The sequence below is a fragment of the Maylandia zebra genome, linkage group LG5 (assembly GCF_041146795.1).
Source record: "Maylandia zebra isolate NMK-2024a linkage group LG5, Mzebra_GT3a, whole genome shotgun sequence".
Classification (NCBI taxonomy): domain Eukaryota; kingdom Metazoa; phylum Chordata; class Actinopteri; order Cichliformes; family Cichlidae; genus Maylandia; species Maylandia zebra.
Genome location: NC_135171.1, coordinates 30,273,427 through 30,298,086, shown reverse-complemented (window position 1 = coordinate 30,298,086; position 24,660 = coordinate 30,273,427). Strand labels below are relative to the sequence as shown.

Sequence of the window (24,660 nt, the reverse complement as noted above, 5' to 3'; positions counted from 1 at the left end):
TCTTCCCTATCAGTTATGGTACTTTTTGATCATTTGCCATCCTGTATAACATTAATCAATTTCCAAGTTTTTTTTCATGAAAAAAAACCCAGTATTTGTAATTAATTTAATTCGAACTTTTTTCTCACCGGTATTTTGTTGTTACAGTACTATACAAAAGTCACTCCTTATTTCTTGAATTTTGCTTTCAAGGGATCAGACCTTGTCATTTTTAAAGTGTCTTGAGCAATAGTTCTCTAGACTTTTCTCAGGCCAGTGCTGTGTCTACACATATTGTTCTTACTACAAGCCTGTTACAACAACATTTCTTGAGTTAAAAAATTCAAAGGAAGACAAGGCGTTTTAGCCAGTTGTGTTGGAGATTTTATCAAAACTGAATTATCTGATAAAGTATCCGATTTTAATTTAGAATACAATACTATCACTCTATACAATAGAGTATATGGAAAGCATCTGATTGGCACCAGCTTCATATTTCAGCATGATAACCATCCCAAACACACAGTCAATGCAGTCAATGCTTACCAGGACAGAAGAACAGATAATGAAACATTATCAGTCATAGACTAGCCTTCCCAGACCTCAACATTATTGAATCAGCGCAGAATAATCTTGACAGAGAATGGAACAAACAGCAGCCAACATCCAAAGAAGAGCTTTGGAATGTTCTTTAAGAAGACTGGAAAACTATTCCTGAACACTACGTCAAGAAATTATTAGAAGCATGCCTAAACGAGTTCAGAAAACGGTGGATATACTGAATACTGACTCTCAAACTTGTTAGAATTATATTAAATCTGTTTTTCCTTATATACTAGCAAAATATAAAGAAATGATGGCTGAATCAAGACATTTCCACAGTACTGGTATGTCGCCATGACATTTAACCTCAACTTTTGAGGCTAAACATACAGTCTCTTTTTTATTTTCTATGGAGGGTTTGAAGTGCTGGACTCCTATTTAAGTGATTATAAGGAGGACATGACAGCATAAGGGATTGTTGTGGACAACAAATTCCAGTGTCAGGATGAACTCCCCCTTACGGTGATTCTAGGCTGTTCCAGACACCAAAACAAATTCTAACAATAAAAGATATGTAAGGATTGTTGATGTCAAATAAACCTTTCTAAAATGTTGTCACACAGATTTATATATGTGTTTCTTACAGAGCAGAGGATTTGCAAAGTATAAACTTGCTAAGACAAGTAACGTGAGTACCAGTGAAACTGAGACTGGATTTAAAACGCATTTGAAAATGAGGGATAATTTCAACCCATTAAAACATTTATTTTTTATGTATCTATTGCAAGTGAGGGTTAGAGGAATAGGGAGAGCTTTTAAAGTGTTCTGAGTTCCTCATCACCAATTTCCAACATTTCAATACCAGTGTTTTATTTTTGTTTTCTTTTACCCGTCTCTGTGTCTCTAGCTCTGTTGGACTGTTGTCTATTGATTTAGAGAAGTAATTTTAACATCACAGGAGTGCAAATCAATGGAAAGTCCAGTTATCAAATCGCCTTGCGGTCTTCAGTTTTTTTCCTTCTTTCTCACTTCACGTCTCTGTCACATACGTCGCGTGTCCATGTTTCTCTCCTTGATCTTTTCCTTCCTCCTTTTTTCATCATATTTTTCCCCACTCCTTCCTCAGCCCACCACTTCCTACTCTCTTCCTTAACCTCTGCTCTTTCCCACTCAGTCTCAGGTTCTGAACACCAACCCCACTTCCTATGTTACCCGTGCTTCTTGGGTTATTATCAGATAGTCTGTCACAACAAATAATTCAATACAACCTTGTATATTACAGAGCCAGAATGGAAGACGCAGTTTCATTTCAACTCTATTCTTAGAGAGTAACTGAACTGGGGAGGACGTGACTGAACCCCGTTTAGTTTAGAATAATATAATAGAATCGATCGGTTTGAATTATTAGAGCAGAAGAGTGCAGTATTATAGAAAAAAAACTGAACTGATGGAAGCTGAAGAAAGGATTTAAAAAATACATTTCTATATCCAGTGAGGAGAGATTCAGTTGAACCACCAGGATATGCAGGTCAGACCTCAAAATAGGAAACTTGAGGCAAGATCCCTCTTAGCCTTCTGATTGCCTCGTGCAGGTGGCATACACTTTCAAAGTTATACACTGTCAGAATACATTATGCCTTCAGAGGAGTCCTGAAGCTTTAGTATAAGGTGTGTGATTCCTTGGAATCATATTCCTAAATTAAAAAACAAAAAACAAAAAAACTTTTCACTCGAATTCATATTGATGAAAGAATTGCCGTGTTGGCTCTGTAACAATGACACAAAGGTTTCATTTCCAATAACCCCTGACTGTAGGATTCCAATGTGTTCTTTGTCATCAGATGATAACATTTCAAAAGAAATGGGTGGAAAAGAGAAAAATGTATAATGCTATTCCGAATTGTTCGGATAGGATTGGCTTCTGTGGATGTGGCCTTACTTTTTGCTTAATACGCAGTTTTCTTTCATAACTCAATATTGGAGACGATATATAGAGTCATAACAGATTTTTTTGACTTCCAGCCCTCAAATGCAGCCTGTCTGGGAATCCAGACTTAAAGTAATTCTGTTTCTTTATCTGATAAGCATGAACCTACTGCACACCACAGTCCTGAGACTGTATGTCCATGTTTCAAGGAAGCAATGTTATGTGAGACTTCACTGCTATCTATTAAGTATCATATGTCATTGTTAGCATCCTAATACTCCAATTGTAAGATGAGGAGATATTCTGTAGCTTATGTGTTTCTGGAAAGCACATCATGAAAATGTCAGGATCCTGTCACACACATGTTTTGTCATTTTGTTATTTTGTAATCTACACTTTTATATAGCAGATTGTTTCTCTTTATATCTAAGAAGTGGATTTTCCAAATTATGTTTTATCTTAATCCTTTTTATAAGCAACGGTATCTTGTTTATACATTTGAAACTTATTTGGTCTGTCATGCAGCAAAACTTTTCTCAGAAACAAATGTTGTTTAATTAAAACACATTCCATATTTAAATGTTTTCTGTTATCGCTGAGCACTTCATACAATAACAAGCAGTCGGATAATTGCTAGATATTCAAAATCTCCTTGTAAATTGGGCAGCTGAACTGAACCGTGGCATTTCTTCCTGCAAGTCTTTCCCAAAAGGGCCATCATGAGATTTGTGAAATCAATTAATCTTTTTGTAGAGCGAGATGGCCTTCAGTTTCCTCAAATCTCCCCTGTAAATTAGGCAAATGAGCCACAATAAGTCTTCCTGCCTCTCATTCCCCGAAGTGGCCCAAAGTGCCATCTTGACATCCACGATGAGATTGATTTATTTTTCATCTGAAGAGGCATCAAGGCCCCCATATTCCTGAAATCCCTGCTGTAAATTAGGGTCCTGAACCATGATATGTCTTCTTGTCAGTCTTCCCCAAAAGAGCAATGAAACAGTTTGTAAGATTCAGCCATTTATCATCATCAAGAGGCAAAATGGCCAACACTTTTCATGAAGAGACAGACTCTTTTCGTGAAACTGCCATTATGAAATATGCTACTTAGCATAACATCTCCCTCTGTGCATGTTTTTCAGAAGGGCCATCATGAGATCCGTGAACTCCGTCAGTTTCATTTCACCAGCTGGCCCGACCACGGCGTTCCGTGTTACGCCACAGGACTGCTTGGCTTCATACGACAGGTCAAGTTCCTCAACCCTCCAGATGCCGGACCCATAGTGGTACACTGCAGGTAAGTGTACTTACATAGAGGACACAGAGGTTTTGTACTGAAGATAAACTTAATTCCCTGGCGCTGCTGGTCAGTGGCTGCACGGGCAAGACAAGGACAAACAAACAGCCATTCAGATGCATAGCTCACATTTCTTGCTTATCACAGGGGAAGGCTCTGGGTAAACAGTAATGATCAAATGACTACTGGTATTTCTGTTACAAAATCATCTTTATAAACCTTGGATTGTTTTACAGCATTGGCCTAATTGTGATTTGGCAGATCTGAAAATATCCATGTTTTATTTTTGTGGTCTTATGAGTCATTTTAAAAGGCTTCTGACTAAACAATCAGTTTGGATAGTTCGTCAGAAGCCCCAAAATATAAGACTTTATCTCAACCTAAATCTAAGAAGCAGTTCTTTCCACAGGCTTTTCTTCCAGTACTTTTTAAAAAAAAACTTTTTTATGGGTTCCCCTTTTCCTTGTCAATTAAGACAATAGGGCAAGGTATGATTACTGTTGTAATCTCTCAAACATGTCACCCTTTCTTTTCGGTAGCTTAGATCAATAGTGCTAACTTTTAGAAAGTGAATAAAAAGTTTTAGGTTAAAAAAGAATTTCATCTCCTATCTTCTTTCACCCATACACCGCCATGAAGAGTAGGAGGGGGAAAAAGTGATAGTATTAGGATCCCCATGGTGATACTATATTTAACCTCAATGTTCTGTTCTTTATGGGATGTAACAGTTCACTTCTGGAGCCAGGTGCTCAGCTGGCACAGGCATTAAAAGGTCAGCATTCTGACAAGCTATGAAAAAAAGGTTTTGAGTAGATTCCTCATCTTGTCTCAAGCATTGAAATTTAATTATTCATTTCATGGCCCACCTTGATACAACACATAGCTTTAGAGTTTTATTCCCACAAAGGGAATAAAATGACTAACCTTGCCATGGTTAGTGCTTAATGGAATCAAAGGACCATCATACTATATAGCACTTTTTCTAATCTCGCAGACCTCACAGAGTGCTTTAGACTACAAGTCACATTTAATCATGCATCCATACAGTGATTTATTCTTTGCACTTTAGCTATCACACATAGCTGCCCAATTTAGGATGACCAGTTAACATAAACATGCATGTCTTTGGACTGTGGGAACAAGCTGGAGTACCAGGAGGAAACTCAGAAGATGCAGACTCCACACAGAAAGTCCTATACAGTCACCATTGTGATTCAGAGATGAATGGGTACAATTTAACCAGAAATTGTATTTTTTTTTTTTTGCTGGAATGAAAGATGCTTTTGTTCAGTTAACTAAAACTAACCATTTGGATAAGTCTTTGGAGCTTCCCACTAACAAACAGCAAACCTGGTTGCTTGGCAGTCCCTTGCCAAATTAGCCATTAGACAGTAAAATGATGCATGAATATTGCTTTATCTGTATATACTCAAGTTGCCATCTTTTTAGCAAATACTATAAATCAGCGTGTCTAAGGTTTGGGAAAGATGTGTGTTACAACTAAAAAAACACTTGGGATTATTAATAATGGAAAAGTCAAAAGAGACACACACTCAAAGAACAAAATTGGACACACAAACAGAGAATGAAAAAAAAAACTGGATGGACAAATGAGGCGAGCAGACACATAAAAGACAGCCAGTAAAAGTATGTGGACAGACAGGCAGGAAGTTATGGCAGTCACTTCCAATTTCCGGGGGCACTCTGATGCTATTGGCCTGTGTCATGAGGCTTTCAAACACGCACAAGCACACACACATAGAGGCCCAGCAGTATTCTGGTCTCAACATTAATCACAGAGGTTGACAGGTAATCTGCCGAGGCGCCCCCTCCTCTTCTCTCTTCAACTTTCTATCTTTCCGTCCCTCACATCTTATCTCTCTCTCTCTCTCTCTCTCTCTCTCTCTCTCTCTTTCTTTCTTTACTGTTTCTTCTCTTGCACGCTCTCTCGCTCTCTCTCTTTTAGCTGTCTCTGAAAACTGTCAGCGGAATTGTAAATTGAAAGATGGGTTTTTCCCCTCCCTCTACACCTCATTCTCTCAGTTTCCGCTACATCCCTCCATCCGTGCCTCCTTTCCTCCCTTGATATCTCCCCCGTGACGGCCACTTCTATCACTCCCAGTCGCTAAACTCGTCCAACCATTCCCTTTCCATCCCTCTTCCCCTCGCTCTTTCAGTCCATCCATCTGTTGGTTTGCTTGTCTGTCCATATCTTCCCTCCAGGCATTGGTGTTCAGAATGTGTCGCCTCAACACCTGACATGGGCTACTAAAGTCTCCACATACTTATGCTTGTCAGTTAGAAAGTAAAAGAGAGCAATAGAGAAAGACTCTGCCTTCATACTAAACTCCATTAACATTGCTGAGATTGCAAAGTTAATAGGTTTTTCTGAGTTACAAAACTCAGAGGTTTCACAGTGTATTTCTAAAACATAGTAATAAGATATAGGATACCTAATTTTAATTTTATCAGCCATTTAAGTGAGCATTTACTGATCTGATAAGAACACAATAGCCCAGAGTATTCATTCATTGGAAACAACTTAGAGTATTTTTTATTTATTTTACTATTTATTTTACTTTTCTTCTGAAAAGAGTTTAAAACATCAATTTATTACAATTACTGGCAATTATATACAATTAATATAGGCATAGGCTCCAGCCTATTCCACTATTGGATTAGTGGAAGAAAATGGATCTTTCTCATACTAATATCATCCTGTACTACTACATATAAATATGCTTTTTTTACCTGGCTGATGCTAATTTCCATCTTGAGGTGAGAGAACTCAGAATTTAAGGTGAGGTTCTGAGTGTGTTATACCTGCTGGAACAGACCCCAGGTGTGGCTTAGCTTAGACTCTGTGAAGTCACTGTATCTAGCAAAGAAATGAATCCACCATGCCATATTTTTTTTATTTGTCTTTATAATTGACTTGATAACAGTTGTATTTACTAAACTACAAGATACTCCCCCCCCCCCCCCCCCAGTTTGTCAGTGTTCTTAGGGACACATTTACAGAGAAAAGAAAATTAGCATAATGCTACAATAAAATTAAAAAAAGAACTTTGACGCGGAGCGGAAAGTTGTGCAGGTGAATTAATATCAGTGCAGCAATTTATAAACACAGATGGACTCATTTCTTTAAAAAAAAAAAATGATCAAAGCAACCTATCAAGACTAATGAGATGCCTGGGATGGGAGACTGCTAACTTCACAAACGTACAGCACAGAAACACTTTATAACTTTAACACCTTACGTTTTAGCATACATTTCGCTGCCAAAACAAAAGAGATATTCAGACCAGGGAGAGAAGCAGGAAGACAAAATGATATTCTCTGATACAAGGGCAAAATCTTCAGTCAGATTCTGACCTCACTCAGGGAGTGCTCAGTAAAACTGGGAAGCCGTTCTCTGGATGACTCCAGACAGCTCAGACAGAGTGCGGGATTCATCTTTTCCACTGCATAAATCTGTGTGTAACAGCCCATCACCAATTTTTGTGCCGTGAAAGGGAAGCTCCTACAAATACCTATGCAATATGGCTGCCCAGAGATCTGACTGCATCGTTTAAAAAAAACAAAAGAAAAAGAAAAACACTACAAATTATTAGAAATAAGTCTGTATGTTAGTTGCATTACCCAAAATGTCAGTGTTGAAGGGTTAAAAGTGATTGGTCTTACTGAAGGATATGAACAGGTCTCTGTTGTAAATGAGACATTGTGTCTCAGTGGGACTATCTGTATAAATAAAGGTTAAGAATAAAACAATTAAGTTGTTCATTATTACAATTTTGTTAGATTGAGAGTATCATGTTTGTTTATGATTGTCTCCAGTGCCGGTGCAGGGAGAACAGGCTGTTTCATTGCAGTGGACATCATGTTAGACATGGCGGAGAATGAAGGCGTGGTGGACATTTTCAACTGCATCCGAGAACTAAGGTCACAACGAGTCAACATGGTTCAGACAGAGGTAAGTGTAATTATGGAAAATAGATATAAATCATAGGCAAAATATTAATGACCATGACAATTTGCATATTAATGATCAAGCAACTGACCTCACAGCCCATTGTTCATTCAGTGCGCTGGTTTCAGTTATTGTGCAAATGTACTGTTTATAAGATTGGGGAAACCTGCAGTCAGCTGAGACTGAAGAAGTCACTTGGATGAGTGACGAAACATTGAAGATGCTACGTCCACATGAACAGAATCAACCTTTTGGGGCATAGGCAAAATAATATCTAAACACAGATGATGTTGAGTCTAGTTGGTCAAAACAAGTGGGTGTTCAGGTACGGCAGGCTGCTGGCTTAGACAATCATGAAAAGTTATGCATTATGGATTTTTAATTTTTCAAATAAAGTGTGGAGATTTTTGGTTCATGTTAAAATAAATCACCAGCACCTATTGTAATTATTACTGACTTGAGTTCTACAGAGGCTTTCCATCAAATTTTGATGAGCACATACTGGATACATTAACAAAGCATCTAGATACATTGCACTGAAGAAAAAACAACATTAACGTTTATTCCCTTTCAGTACCATACGTCATTTTGACTGCAGTTGTAAGTTTGAGATGTAGCATCGCAAAAAGTAAGACAGTATGGAGTATCCCAGGACTTCTAGCAGTCATCTATGATTTAATGCAGTTAGATTATTATATATTGAACATTAAACATTAAACATTCCCTGAATATCAGATGAAAACTAGTACAAAAACTCACACAGATATGGTATGCACCCAAACAAACACAAATTCAGACATAGACAATTTTAGGAGAGTTTTGTGTCAATATGTGTATGCAATAGCTGGTAAGGAATATCAGAGATGAGATGTGACACCCCAGTCAAATGGATTGTATTAATTTATTATTTCTATAACAGATGACACGGGAGAGATTTGGTATATTGTCTGGTACTAGGGTAGTCACAACTATACAACAAGTTAAGATTTGAAGTGGCCAAGCATAAATCAGCACTGTTCAGTATTCCCAAAATACGGATGATGTTTCCTAAAACGTTCTGTCTTTGCTAGCTGGGTACTTGGGTTACTATCCTTTACATGGTGTCGTAATTTGTTCTAATTTAGTACTATCAAACGTTTTAAAGAGTCTGCATTTTCAAATGTTGGGTATTCCATTTTGGAACAGCAGCGTTCATTTCTTTTCTAAAGCTACCTTAAGCCGACCTAATCCGTTCCGCCTCTGCATTCCATTTGTGTTACTGATGAAAACCTTGCATATCCAAAAAGTCAACTTTTCCAGGAATAAAGAAAAACAGCCTCATTTTCAGACTGACAGCTCAAGCTCAAAGTATGAAATTGACTTTTGAATGGGTTTTAGAAGTGCCAGGTTCAGAAAAGTTACCTAGGGCATCACGTTGAGTGTTTTCAAATGACAGCAGTGGTATAAAAGCTAGTTTTGTGTATGTGTGTCTGTCTGTGCACATTCACGTGTGTTTTTATGCCTCTTGATACCAAGTTAAATGCATCCTGCCCTGTCTTTTGAATATGTGTGGGAGCAATTTGTGTCAGTGTTGAAGCTGCTTGATGCTATTATAATCCTGCTCCACACAACACAAAGCAATTAATCTTTTAAAAGGCACAGGGGAAAGAAGAGTGTGCGTAAATGTTTCAGTGAGTATGTGACGTGCATGTGTGTATACATGTGTTTTTGCGCGCAAATGTGTCTGTGCATGTCACTGGCATAGGTAATGGCCAGGAGAGGTCATTTCAGTGATGCTTTTAAAGCCTCTTCTCTGCTCCAAGGGCAACAATTAACATTCAACAGAGAGAGACCGAGAGATAAAGCGAGAAGCAAATTGAAAAAGCGAGAGGCAGCAGACAAACACAAGTGTGAGAGGAAACGAGCAACAGAGAAATAAAAACGGAGCCAACCCCAGATAAAAATGCACCGATAGGGGGACAGAAAGAGAGATAGAGGTAAATTAGCATGCACGGTGGCTGCTGTAGCTCATGGTAGCTGATGCATTTAGCGCAAGCTAGTGATTTGGAAGACAAAGAACATACTTGAGCCAGACCACAGAGGCACCACTAGCAAAGCACTGTGCCCTTTTAAATCACTTTCAGGCTCCCACAAAAGCACAAGCATGCAAATAATATTCATACACAAAGCAAACAAAAGTTGTGTTCACATTGGAATGTTTGAGTTTGTTGTCAGCTTGAAAAGACTTAATGCAGCTTTGCCCGACTGCATCATCTATTCCAGAGCTGTCATTGCTTACAGCTACTGTGAGGCACTGTGGTCCAGTCCAAGGGCTACAGGCAGGTTCAGTGCTGTTTGCTTGCATAAGCCAGTTTTGTATTTCAGTGAAAGAAATTTTGACTCCAGAACTCATTTTGCTTTGGTGCAGGAGCAGTATGTGTTTGTTCACGATGCCATCTTGGAAGCATGTCTGTGTGGAAACACAGCCATACCAGTGTGTGAGTTCAGAGCCATTTACTACAACATCAGCAGGTTGGACCCACAGACCAACTCCAGCCAGATCAAAGATGAGTTCCAGGTGAGCACGCACATTCACACCCGTTTGTCTTTTGTCATTTTTGGGAACACTCGCCACACGTGCATTTGAACAACACCCTAGCTGATAATGTGAATGTGTGGGTTCAAGTTAGATTGAAGGTTCAAATCATTGCTTTTCTGCCCGTCAGACTCTAAACATAGTGACCCCTAGAGTTCGTCCAGAGGACTGCAGTGTGGGTTTGCTACCCAGAAACCACGACAAGAACCGCAGTATGGATGTTCTACCAGCAGACCGATGCCTTCCTTTTCTGATTTCTGTGGATGGAGAGAGCTCCAATTACATTAATGCTGCATTAATGGATGTAAGTTTTTGTTTAAATGTCTGATTATGTATGTGTAAGCTTATCATACTTTGTATTGTGCTTTTTGATTGTTATTCGTTTCACCATTCTAGAGCCACAAACAGCCAGCGGCCTTCATAGTTACTCAGCATCCTTTGCCCAACACCATGGGTGACTTCTGGAGGTTGGTGTTTGACTACAACTGCTCCTCCATTGTAATGCTCAATGAAATGGATGCAGCACAGGTACAGGTACACACACAAAAAAAATCTACAAACATGTTCTGTACTTATTTTTGTCTAACTAACAAAAATACACTAGACATCAGCACCTGAAACTGACTGTACTATCAGATAGCCTGATGAATGTATCAGAGTTGATTTTTTTTATTTACTCTATCACTTGTCTCTCCCATTTATTTCTATTTATTGCCATTTGTAACTGATTTGTAACATGGGCTACAGCAAGGATTCTTAGCTCATGGATCTGGCCAAGAAGTAAAACCTGTCCCACTTACTGGAAAGAAATGTCATGTGAATGTACTTGTTCTAACTGGTGGACTTCATTTTCTCCAACCCATTCTTATTTTCTGCATTTTGTCTTTTTCTTCCAACCTTTGTGTTTGTTTTCTAAAGTTATGTATGCAGTACTGGCCAGAAAAAAATTCATGTTGCTACGGCCCTATTCAAGTGGAGTTCATATCTGCAGACATCGACGAGGATATCATCAACCGAATCTTCAGGATCTGCAACATGGCTAGGGTACTAAACGTTTACATATTTAATACAGTACTTCTTTTATTTTATAGTTAAGTTATAAAAAAATTTATGAGATTAGATGTTTTGCATGTAGAACATCTAAACAGCTTCAGTTTGTCTTTAGTCGGTGTCCTGGAACACACTTTGATAATTTCTCTTTTTTTGTCTTCTCTTCTCCTCCTTGACAGTTTTCAAATTACGAGTTCATGGCTAGATTTTGTGGCGCATTGCTTAATTCAAAGTCATGGAGCGCCTTTGTGTTTTAAGGCCTCTTCTTAATAAAATATGTGTTGTGGATTTCAAGGGACTCTATTATTTGACAAATGAAGCACTACTTTCCTGACACTTACTAGGAATACAAAATGTGTTTAAAGTTCAAGTAAAAGCAATAGATAGTGAAACAGTATACCGTGGAACACACCATAACAATACAGCAAAGACATTTTTTCATTGCATGCGACCTTTACTACGCAGTAGGCAGTTGGCAAAAGGATATGCAGCAAGGCTACCTGAGTCCTGGTTTGGTGACTACATAGAAAAAATGATAGTGATGTTGAATGTGGTAGAATAATGACAGTTGTTTTCTTTTTAACTCTACCTTTTTATCCTCCTCTTCCTTTTCTTGTCTTCTCCAACCTCTATGCACCTCTGTTCCCCTTTCACTTCTATTTCTCCTTTTCTTTTCCTTCCTATCTTCCTGCCTCTTCTTGTTACCCTCTTTTCATCTCATTTTCTAACTCATCCATGACCGCTCAACTCTAGTGGTGCCTTATCATCTGCATGTTCCTATGTATAGCACTTGGAGAACTCCCCGCTACCCTGCTATCTATATTCTCTCTCTCTTTCTCTCAAACACATCAGCGGTCTAGTGTGAAATGGCTCATATCATTGCCATAACAGCACATCCCACACTGCGAGTGCAGCTCCAGCCTAGCCGAGTCTCTATCGCCAATCACTTAGCCATCAAATGAGCAGAGAACAGTGAAAAAGTGGAAGGGAGAAAATGTTCGCAAGAAATACATGACAATACAAAGAAATAGGGGGAACAGACAAGTAGAATGAAGACACATAAATGCAGGGTACAGAAAATATTTTAGATTAGTGTTAATTGGTATAAGAGACTGGGTAATTTAGAGAAAGATGGACGTAGAGTAAAGGAGAGATGGAAGGGGAGAAAGTACATGGCAGGTGTACTGAAAAGACAAGGAAGGAAAAGTGGTATAAAAAATGATACTGCTGAATTTGTTTGGTTTGTGTGTAAATGTCAATGTGCATATGCATTTGTGACAAACATCAGTAAATCAGTCTGACAGTGATGGTGGATTTTGGTATTTTACTTGGTGCATGCCACTTGCCTTGGGCTAGACGACTGAAAATGTGCCATGTCTGCCATGAAATTGAATTAAACATAACAAGCTAAGGTCTTTGTTGAATCCAAGCCTATTTCTTTTGAAAAGACATTTGTTCAAAACCAGGAACTAATTGGAGCACAAAAGCCTGATTATATACAAAATGTGTTTTATGTATCAGTTTAACAAAATACTTACTTGGGTGGCATGAATGGCAGTGTCTCACTGGAATAAGGTCCTGGGTTTGGATCCAACGACTCGTTTTGTGTCCATCTCTCTGTATTGGTATTATGACTAGCAACCTGTGCAGGGTATGCTGCTTTTTGCCCTTTGCCCAGTGGGATAGGCTCTAGCCTCCTCATAGTCTGTAACCAAAAAAGTGGCTAAGAAAATGAATGGATGGATAATATTACCAAATAAGACCACAACTGAAAAACCAACTCTGTATTTGTTATAGTTGACCAGCTTTTCATCCAACTTTCCATATCATTTAAGCACAAACAGACCTGTTAGATGCAGATATATTTTCTAAAGTGAGCCAATGGGTTTCATTGGCCAACTTTGGTCTTAATTCTGAAAAACGGTAGCTTTAGCAATATCGCTGTGCATGAAATTGAAATGGTTCCATGGAATTACAGCATGATGTTGATTGTTGTGATAACAGCTATGTCAGCAGTGATCAAAACCCTAATCTTCACGTTTCTCTTCTTAGCCACAAGATGGTTACCGCCTGGTGCAGCACTTCCAGTTTATTGGCTGGCCAGCCTACAGGGACACACCTCTCTCCAAGCGCTCCATCCTGCAGTTGGTCAGGAGATTGGCTAAGTGGCAGGAACAATATGACGGAGGAGACGGGAGGACTGTGGTACACTGCCTGTAAGTATAGTCACACAGACACATGCAGACACAAATAATAGAAAACGTGATGAAATAGTAGACTGGAACAGTCACTGCTCAGTGAGATAACAGATCAACATAAATGGCAAGACAAATCTTCCCTTAGAGTGTATGTTTGTGACAGACAGAGAGGGAAGATGATTATAAAGTAAGCTGTGCACTTCTATAAAAGAACACATACACACTTTTAAGACAGATATTCACACACAAAAACACACTTTTTGTAGTTTTTGTACATGTTGAGTACCATTTCATGCTTTATGTTGTTCCACTTATCTGTCAAATATACACATGCCTCAGACTCAGCATTAACCTTGTGCTTGAAAGCCATATATATTCACTATTGATGTCAAAACGTCTGAAATGTCGGTTCATAAATGCTGTGAGACTTGTTATGAATTATCTTCGTTAAATATAAATGAGGCTCATGGCTTAAAAAGCCTGGAATGTGTCAAGTTTTAAAGAGGTCATCATTCATCTCTATTGTTATGTTTGGCTGTGCTGATGCATTATGGATCACCCACACGTCTGCTTGTGCATGCTACATTCGGATGTCCAGGTTTATTCAGTGTTTGGTACGGTGCTACTACTACTTCTGTTTGTACCAAATATATTTTAAACAACACTACACAATGTTTATTATACTACATAGATGAATGTGTGTTGGTATAGAAGTATAAAAACATAGCTCAGCTCGATACGAATTCACCCTATTTGAGCAGAGCAAATGAAGCTGATAATGAGGGAAGGAAACAGAAGCTGTAAAATCTATAGAAGAGAGAACTGCTAACAGTAACGTGTGTACACAGACACTGCCTATCTGTGGTGCTCATCCAATCAGCTCTCTGTGTAACAGCTCATTGGACCAATGAGGTATTGATGTGGGGTTTTTTGTTTTTGTTTTTTTAACAGTTTTTTGCTTATTAGCCTTTTCTTTCTTCACGTAACATAAAAAGAGGCAGACGTAAAAAAGAATAATTTTCATATCCTAGTTCTGAACTAAATTTACAGATTGTAAGTTATTTTTGAACATTTAAAAATAAATGTCCGTTGTAAAATAATCTGTCATTGTCAAATATTTTGTAAAGCTCTCAGTACATGGCTATGACTGTCATCCTTTTTCTGCCTGAAAGCCTAAATGGTTTAAGGCTGAAGCTTGTAACAGTCTACACTGCTACAGAACAATGTGCAATTCAGCTATTAGCCCTTATATGGAGAATAAAAGTTTAATAACTGGTGTCATATATGTTAGTAATCACATGCTTTGACCTTCATTTCAAATAACCCTGTCACCTATAGATATAGATATGATATTAATTTGAGTAAACTCTGTCAATCACTATAAATTAAATGCTCAAACTGGTATTTTAAAACACATTCTATTTAAATCTGCAACACGTTTAATTTCTGTGAAATTAAAACACTAGCAGATAAATTAAGATAGGAAGACCATTTGGGGACTAAATTCTTTAGTTATGCTCAAATCCAGTAAATGTGAGCGACAGAGATGTAAGCTGTCTCTGCTTCTGGCTGAAGACAGCTACACTGGCTAATCAACCCCAGCTATTGATTTCACAGACTCAGTAATACTAGCGATAAGTAGAAACATGATGGTTCCATCAGTAGATGGTGAAAATTGATTATTTTTCTGCTCTTCACTTGTCCTGAAGGTTGGAATTTGATGCGTCTTTAATACTGAGCACATGTCTTACTTTCAACAAGTCACACTGGGAGGAGCTTTTAGAAAATAGTGAGGAGTAGCACACTTAATTCAGCAATCTGCGTTTGCTGTATTTATCTCGAGTTATATAGATATATATTTTAGATAAAGCGAAGTAATAAAGATAAGGTGCCTCTTTCTAACAAATTACTCATATTCAGCATGCAGCAGTTCATATCTAGACTAATGTGATTTCAAGTATGCCACAATTCATTTAAATCACATAGGAATTTATCTCATACAAACCACTTAACCACCAACCACTGACTGTCAGATCCTTTTTGCAGTAGATTTAGTTGTAATGTTTTGGATTTTGGTTTTGGCCGCTTTAAATATTTCACCTGAAACTGTGGATGAAGTAAACGCTAAAAGTAACCAATAAACAGGGGATGGCATCTAAACAATTTGGACTCCAATATATTAAAATGATTTTTTCAAAGCTCAAATCACATACCATACACAAAGGCGAACAAGCAAATATCAACCATTTATAAATACCTTTAAAAGAAGTGCTAACCCACCCACTATAGTAACCCATCTCTTCAGAGAAACTGGATGCACAGCTACAGTGGGGCAAAAAAGTATTTAGTCAGCCACCGATTGTGCAAGTTCCCCCACTTAAAATGATGACAGAGGTCAGTAATTTGCACCAGAGGTACACTTCAACTGTGAGAGACAGAATGTGAAAAAAAAATCCATGAATCCACATGGTAGGATTTGTAAAGAATTTATTCGTAAATCAGGGTGGAAAATAAGTATTTGGTCAATAACAAAAATACAACTCAATACTTTGTAACATAACCTTTGTTGGCAATAACAGAGGTCAAACGTTTACTATAGGTCTTTACCAGGTTTGCACACACAGTAGCTGGTATTTTGGCCCATTCCTCCATGCAGATCTTCTCGAGAGCAGTGATGTTTTGGGGCTGTCGCCGAGCAACACGGACTTTCAACTCCCGCCACAGATTTTCTATGGGGTTGAGGTCTGGAGACTGGCTAGGCCACTCCAGGACTTTCAAATGCTTCTTACGGAGCCACTCCTTTGTTGCCCGGGCGGTGTGTTTTGGATCATTGTCATGTTGGAAGACCCAGCCTCGTTTCATCTTCAAAGTTCTCACTGATGGAAGGAGGTTTTGGCTCAAAATCTCACGATACATGGCCCCATTCATTCTGTCCTTAACACGGATCAGTCGTCCTGTCCCCTTGGCAGAAAAACAGCCCCATAGCATGATGTTTCCACCCCCATGCTTCACAGTAGGTATGGTGTTCTTGGGATGCAACTCAGTATTCTTCTTCCTCCAAACACGACGAGTTGAGTTTATACCAAAAAGTTCTACTTTGGTTTCATCTGACCACATGACATTCTCCCAATCCTCTGCTGTATCATCCATGTGCTCTCTGGCAAACTTCAGACGGGCCTGGACATGCACTGGCTTCAGCAGCGGAACACGTCTGGCACTGCGGGATTTGATTCCCTGCCGTTGTAGTGTGTTACTGATGGTGACCTTTGTTACTTTGGTCCCAGCTCTCTGCAGGTCATTCACCAGGTCCCCCCGTGTGGTTCTGGGATCTTTGCTCACCGTTCTCATGATCATTTTGACCCCACGGGATGAGATCTTGCGTGGCGCCCCAGATCGAGGGAGATTATCAGTGGTCTTGTATGTCTTCCATTTTCTGATGATTGCTCCCACAGTTGATTTTTTCACACCAAGCTGCTTGCCTATTGTAGATTCACTCTTCCCAGTCTGGTGCAGGTCTACAATACTTTTCCTGGTGTCCTTCGAAAGCTCTTTGGTCTTGGCCATGGCGGAGTTTGGAGTCTGACTGTTTGAGGCTGTGGACAGGTGTCTTTTATACAGATGATGAGTTCAAACAGGTGCCATTCATACAGGTAACGAGTGGGGGACAGAAAAGCTTCTTACAGAAGACGTTACAGGTCTGTGAGAGCCAGAGATTTTCCTTGTTTGAGGTGACCAAATACTTATTTTCCACCCTAATTTACGAATAAATTCTTTACAAATCCTACCATGTGAATTCATGGATTTTTTTTTCACATTCTGTCTCTCACAGTTGAAGTGTACCTCTGGTGCAAATTACTGACCTCTGTCATCATTTTAGGTGGGGGAACTTGCACAATCGGTGGCTGACTAAATACTTTTTTGCCCCACTGTAGGTCACTTTCTTCCTAATATGTTCATCAATTCAGTTTGTTTTAAACTTTATGAAGATGTAGTTTGCCTGTTGCCAAAGAGTGACGCTACAATTTTAAACTTGTAGTTTGGAAAAATTAAAAATTAAAACATCTATGGGAAAAATTAATGCTTGTTGGTGTTTGTTAGTCAAAATGAGTATTTTCCTTGCCCCCTGATTGGCCAGACTTTGGGCAATTTAATTAAAACAAAAGTAAAATTTTCTAATTGCCTAGGGTTAGAGTTGTAGTTAGCCATCACTGATGATGGCTTATCACCTTAGGGAGTTGGACCATCACAGTTATAGTCAATACTATTATTATTATTATTATTATTATTATTATTATTATTATGACACCCCTCTTCTCATCTATCATATCAAATTTAGTGCAGTGTTATATTAACCAAGAGTGATGAGCCAAAATAGTGTTTTATCCATTTACTGATCTGAACACTAGCATTAGTCTAGAAACAAATTACAGCAAATATTCTTTTTAAATCAGCCATATTCACACAAGGCTCCTGTAGTCTAGCTAACACAATATAAGGTGACTGCAGTTGAAGTGGCTTTTTAATTTTGTTTGACGTCAGAGATGAACCACTTTTCAAATCTGGTATGTTTCTATGAAGATGTAAAGGTTACTCACTTTCCTTGACTGTTACTGCTACTTGAGTCCTGACAAGTCTGAAAAGTTTCATTTTCTGGTTGTTGTTCAGTACTTCATAATGTTCATGTATTTTAGCCCTAAGATGTATTTGACAGGACTAATGTAAAATGTATTTGCTTTCATTTTTTCACCATTACCCTAGAAATTAGTTTCTGACACTGAAGCAACTGTCTGAAATTTTAATCTAACATGAAATCAAGAAGTGCATGAGCAATACTTTTGCTTTTTAGTTGACTAATAACTAATGAAATTCAAACTAATGGGTGTATGTATGAAAAGGAAGAATTGCAAGCTTGCAGTCTGATATTATTGTATAAGTGGTTCTGAGACAGCAACAAAAACTTTCCATATTTATTTTTAACCTTCTGAAGTGCTTCTAAAAAGCTTAGATTATAGACTTTCTATAAAAAATTCAGTCACTATCACTAACAAAGGTATTCCGAGTAGACTGCAAGCTGTAGCCGCCTTGGCATTCCTAATGCAGAATAGGTAGGCAGTGGATGATTTTTCTGATGGCTGTCACTCCACCTCGCAGTACCTAAATGTTTTATTCAGTCTCAATACTGAAGGAATTCAGCTGGAACCAAGTGAGATGGGAAAGTCTGGAGCTGTTTTCATGGTGGGTGGTCTGACTTTTCACTGGCAGAGCACTGACTGCTGATTGGGGCATATAGCCAGTAAACACACAATATATATATATATATATATATATATATATATATATATATATATATATATATATATATATACATAAATATGTTTGTGTTGCTGGATCACTTTATACAGATGGCCCTTTGTCATCTATATAAAATGTTCATAAAGGCTTTTATTATTATTTTGATTTAAGTCAAACACATTTATTCAAATTTCTAAAATCCATTAGTGGCCTCTTTCTGCATACAGTGGCAGGTTTCTTTGTACTGAATTCTCGCTCTGTCACTTGCTGTCACTCTCTGTCCCTTAAAGCCTTTTTTCTCAACTCACATTGTCATACTTGTCACTTTTAATGCTAAAGAAACATCTAATATCTCCAACTTGGCTTTCAGGATCCTATTTACTCTCTACAGTGACTTGTTTTTCTGAGAGCTAATTAAACATTGTTTAGCTTTGTAAATCTGCTTTTTTCCACATTCTGTCATCTATACAGGCTACAAGAAGGAATATAACAACATATATCACCAAACCTAATAATTTTTCCTTATATCCCCTTAAAATGTTACAGGTTACTAAACAGAAACCATTCGTTAAATACGTCACAACAAGCAAACTTTAACCTCTATAGCCTGTTTTATAAGCTTTATTAAATTTCCAACTAGTGTTTAGGGTCCATACAATTTCAGGACATTATCCAATGACTGTCCTGGATAAGCAGTTAGGAGAATACCCCACAAAACTTTTCTAATATTCTCTCTACACCTGTATCTTTCCTTCATCTCATTCCATCCTGCTTTCTTTTTGACCTCACTATGATTTTCTTGACCTCCAGCTATGTTTCCAAAATGGTGATGATGTTTAATACTGAAGAGCCTCTGTCTCCCTTTCTCTCTTCATTTCTTGGTTCTACTCCTTTGTTCCTCCTCCTTTACAGAACTGGTGGTGGACGTTCTGGAACTTTCTGTGCCATCTGCAGCATCAATGAGATGATCCAGCAGCAGAATATTGTAGATGTTTTCCACACTGTTAAAACCCTGAGGAACAACAAGACCAACATGGTGGAGACTATGGTAAGAAATCACAATACATACGTTTTTGTCTCTGTGGTAGCAAACATGCAAGTATTCCCACACTACCAAAAATTTGTATTCACATACAGACAGGTCACAGCTGTTTCAGTGCTTTTCTCATCTCCTTTGTAAAGAATTTCTCAATTTGTTACTCACACCCATGAACTAAAGCACACCTGCTCACAGATGCAAGGTAAATGGATTATAACAGGCAATGTTCAGTATTTGCCAAAGCTTTAGTCCTTTAGTGGTATAAGTGAAGATTTAATTGTGATTGGCTATGTTTTTTGGGGTTTTATTTGTTTTTTTTGTCACCATAAAGCAAAGATGTGGGTAAAAAGTGCTGGTGACCCTAAACTTTTTAAAAACTGGCTTTAAATTCCTAAAGGAGAAAAAGGTAAAACTGAGATGTCTTTGAGGTGATACCTCATGGTGTCATGGTGTTCTGGAGTGGCATAATATTCAGAGATATGTCAGAGAGTTGCCTATGGCACCCATATGATCTAGCTCCTCCAATCATGTGATTACCCAAAACATATTTAATGTATGAGAAGAATGAACCAGTCGGACAACTTGAGCAGGAAGAAAAAAGTTGTACAGAAGTCTTATTTACAGCTATGAAATTTGCAATGTTTTTATGATTTCTTTCTTTTTTATTGCCCAATTACCCCATCGATTCCCTTGGATTACTGTTTAAGAATAGCATTTATGTAAATAGTACCGGAAATGTTCAAATGTTTTTAGTTTGTTATCAGCAGCTACTTAATCTTGGTAGTAAGCAGAACAGCTTCGCACAAAGTGTTTTACCATTCAGTGAAATTAACAACAAATAATGTAAAGAATTCAAATAAGTATGGATTTATTTGACTCTTTGTTTCTTGTCAGTCAAAGATTAAAAGTGTTTCATTGTTCTTAATTCTTTGCCAAACATCCCAAACCATGAAACCATCTGGACATCGCACGTCATCACAGCTAGAGAATGATGACAGAATTGTTCATAAAGATGTGGCATTGGATTAGTTCACCCACATACTGCAGGCCAGCCAATCCAATCCTTTGCTGTCTGGCTGAGGCCAATATTATCTGCTATGCTGATAATGTTATGATTCTCAGTTCATGAATTATGACTCATTTTCATTGGTAAATATATGGAAATTGTGTTACTGTGTTCTATACTCGTCATCGTCGGTTGCATATTATGTTGTGAATTATATGTCACGAAATTTCATTTTTTGGTTTTGATTACAGTGCTCCAGTACTTTTTTTTTTATTTATAAATAAGTCAATATTTAGTAAATAGTTATGAGCGTAGAGTTTGGTTTTATTATACATGTTTGAAGTTTAAAGCCAAGCTGGGAGTGCAGCTATACATTTATATTGAGAGTTTGAGGGAAACAAAGCCAAATTTCAAGAATTTTCTGACTTAGCTTTGCTCGTTGTTTTATTTCTACACAGGAACAGTATAAATTCTGCTATGAAGTGGCTCTGGAAGCGCTCAACTCCTTCTGATTGGGTGTGGGCTAAACATCTCTATTCCCAATCGGCCATTTGTCGATGCCTGCCATTCTCAACGCAACACTGGGAAACACAGAGGGCAATACTGCTTTGTGTTGACCTGAATCCGACTGACTGAGCGTGCCTGTGTGTGTGGGTGTGTGCACGCACGTGTGTGTGCTTGTATTTGAGTGCATATGCACGTGGCTGTGTGTGAAGAGAGGGCATGCTTGCATATTTGAGGAAGTCTTTATCTATATGCGTGCCTGCAACAACACACACAACAAACCTGTACAGAAGAGGGAAAAGGCAACAAACATGCACACTGGTGATTTTAATGTCTGTTTGCTTCAGCAAGACTGGGGACTTTATATGCTTGTACAAAGAAAAAAAAAATATGGTAAACAAAAGACAAATGTTTAAAAGACGCACCACTTTTACTCCTCTATTTCTCTGTCCTCTCTGCTGGGCTGTGATGTGACTATTGTACAGTATTTCCTTTTTAGATATATTCTACGCCTTGAATGTTGTCTCCCTCTGAAGGCTGGATGCCCACTGGAAGATTTTTTTTGGTAACTCTCAAAGGGAACGGAAATGTACGTTTTTTTTGACCATGACTCACTCAGCTTAGTTAACTCTTTTTTTTTCTTCAAATTACATGCTGATTCCCTTTTGCCAAGTTAAAAGTTCGTTTGAATTATACTCGTAATTCTGTAATTGGCCTGAAAAGAAAATATGTTAGCATGGTTGTATCTTTTTTATAGTTTTATTTTCACGGAGTTCAAATGTCAGAAAAACACAAGAACAAAAAAATATATATAACCTACAATAAGTGGAGTCAGGGACACTGTGAAAAAAAATAACAGTAGAAAAAAAGGAAAAAAAGAAACCTGCCTTAGATTTAAGGCCAAGTCATGTCTCTGTTCTAGCTTTTTTTCACTGGGACAGTGGTGGTTTCATAAATGCTTTTGGAAGGCTTAAAAAAGACAAAATTAAAATCTTATTGTGTGCATCCACCCTTGCTGTAAATAGGATAAGACAACCACAATCAAACAAACAAACAAACAGGAAAACATCAGCAACTGGTACGTTACAAATTAATGTGATTTCAAAACACTATAACTCTAAAAAGTTAATGTCACTGTGTTGCCATATCACAGACCGTCTCCACAGAAATGTCAAAAAAGCCGACATATTGTTCGCATATTGCACATTTAGCTAATGCCGCCGCATTCAGAATAACTTTTATAAAATTTGACTTTTTTATTATTTATTTATTGTGACACTTTTGGTACAGAATATGAAACAACCAGATAATACTTTGTCTCTAATATGATAACAGCACTACTATAATTTATTGAAAATGAGTCCCCAAATTCCCCATAAAGAAGTCAAAAATGTCCCCCCTCTAAAAACTACATAAACTATAACTTGCACTTTTGCATGTTTGTCCATTTTGGAACATTTAGACTTGGAATTCCTGACATTGAACAGCCTGGGGTAAATTCAAAACTGAAATCAGTGTTTGGTCATTTTATAGCAATTTGCTTAAATGTGAAATTGTTCAATAACTGAGTGTAGCTTACAGACGAATTAATCTACTTTAGTGTTGATGACTTGATTTTAACCTGGTCTACAGTGTTGTGAGTAGTCATTGATATTGGGCCACTATTTGGGTCTAAAAAATAATCATTCAAATGATAAGAAATGAGTTAAACCTGCTGAGATTAAGAAAGGATTTAAGAATCCTTGATACTTAGAGCAGACTGGTAAAGAGTTCAGTAATTCTATGTATAATTCTACCTATAATAAATATCCAAGCTAAGGGATTGGGCCCATGTTTCCCCTATAACCTATGATTTAAAAAGAACATCACAAAACAAAGAGACAGGCCACATTTACATTTCTTTTATAATTAACGAATGCTTTACGTCAAGCCCGCTGAAATATACAGATATTAAAAATACATTTGAGAAAATCACTAACAGGAAATGATTTCAGTTAGTGTTTGACCCCAGGTTGAAAGGCAGTTAACATGGCTAATAGTTTAGATGCCTCTGCACCTTAAAGAACGTGTGGGAGTGTGGGAAATAATGAGAATTATGCATGGCATTGACCTCAGCTTCTCATTATCTCCTACTCATCTGGTCAGACTCTTCTATGCTATCCCATTTTCCCCTTATCCCAAAAGACTAAACCAGAATCTCATGTTATAGATACACCACCTGTATTTATATGAACAGCCTCTGACATGTGTTGAATCTAAAGGTGATACTATTTTCAGATCTGTTTTACCTCTCTCTAAAACACTGTCATTCTAATAAAAAGGACCAGACTGATGGCTTAATTTTCAAACACTCAAAAAATCAGACTACTGAAGTGAATTATCTTAAATCCCAATGCATTAAAAATACATAATTGTCACCAATTACCTGATTTACTTTTTTCCCATGCGAGAAAGTACGAACATTTTTAGATGCATTAGATTTTTTAGAATGATTTCATATAAAGTTCAGCTTCTGATGAACTTTTCTTTTGTTAGGAAACATTTCAGTGCTTATGGCAAGAGCTGACATACTTGTAGTTAAATGTTGTAGCAAACTATTCAATCTGTGCTTGCGTTGATTTATTTTTATTCTTATTTTTCGCTGGAGTCCAGTCAGGCTCGTTAATGGACCTATCAAAATAGTGAGAGTGCTGTATTGAAGACAATGTGAATGCTGGATATCTTGATCCTTTTGTTCACTGATGCTTTATTTTATTGACTTGAATCATGGCCCTTCATATGTATTATATATTTTTTAACGTTCTTTTAGATTATTTTTGTCTTGAATTTGTACATTTCTTTTGTATAATTATTATTCTGATGATTATTTGTCTAGCAAAGTGCTGTTTAGATCTGGTGATGCCATTACCATTGGTTGTTTAGTTGTTTGAAATGTGGTTAACATGAAATAAAGGGACCAAAATGTTGAATGTGATGTCGTCTCTGTCTTCACAGCCTCTAATTTTGATGTATGAAATAATTACGCTAAAGCTTTCAGAGACATTCTTAATGTTTGAGGGACTTCACTTCGCTAGATCATTTTCTCTCTCTTCCTAGGTGATCAGTCAATTTGGCAAGTAGGAACTAACCGTTTTTAACTGTCAAAAGAATTAAGGATATTAAACCTACCAATTTTTAAATTTCCACCTTTAAAGTCCATATTGTGATGCTTATTTCTGATAAATTATAAAACACAGCCAATATCCACAAACAGGGACTAGATGCATAAAACCTTGTGCATAAT

General features: G+C 37.7%; 1 protein-coding gene across 11 annotated transcripts in view; it reads left to right on the top strand.

The window, feature by feature from the left end:
* ptprt (protein tyrosine phosphatase receptor type T) overlaps nt 1-24,351 on the top strand; it is a 328,497-nt gene extending 304,146 nt beyond the window's left edge. For all 11 annotated transcript variants that reach the window (XM_014413047.3, XM_014413046.3, XM_023155006.2 and 8 more), the window contains 9 exons: nt 3,589-3,743; nt 7,581-7,716; nt 10,121-10,270; nt 10,419-10,592; nt 10,685-10,816; nt 11,207-11,332; nt 13,391-13,554; nt 19,741-19,876; nt 21,332-24,351. In XM_014413047.3, the coding sequence (XP_014268533.1) occupies nt 3,589-3,743; nt 7,581-7,716; nt 10,121-10,270; nt 10,419-10,592; nt 10,685-10,816; nt 11,207-11,332; nt 13,391-13,554; nt 19,741-19,876; nt 21,332-21,385 (1,227 nt within the window). In that variant the 3' untranslated portion in view covers nt 21,386-24,351. The remainder of the gene's footprint in view (nt 1-3,588; nt 3,744-7,580; nt 7,717-10,120; nt 10,271-10,418; nt 10,593-10,684; nt 10,817-11,206; nt 11,333-13,390; nt 13,555-19,740; nt 19,877-21,331) is intronic.
* Nucleotides 24,352-24,660: the final 309 nt, after the last annotated feature.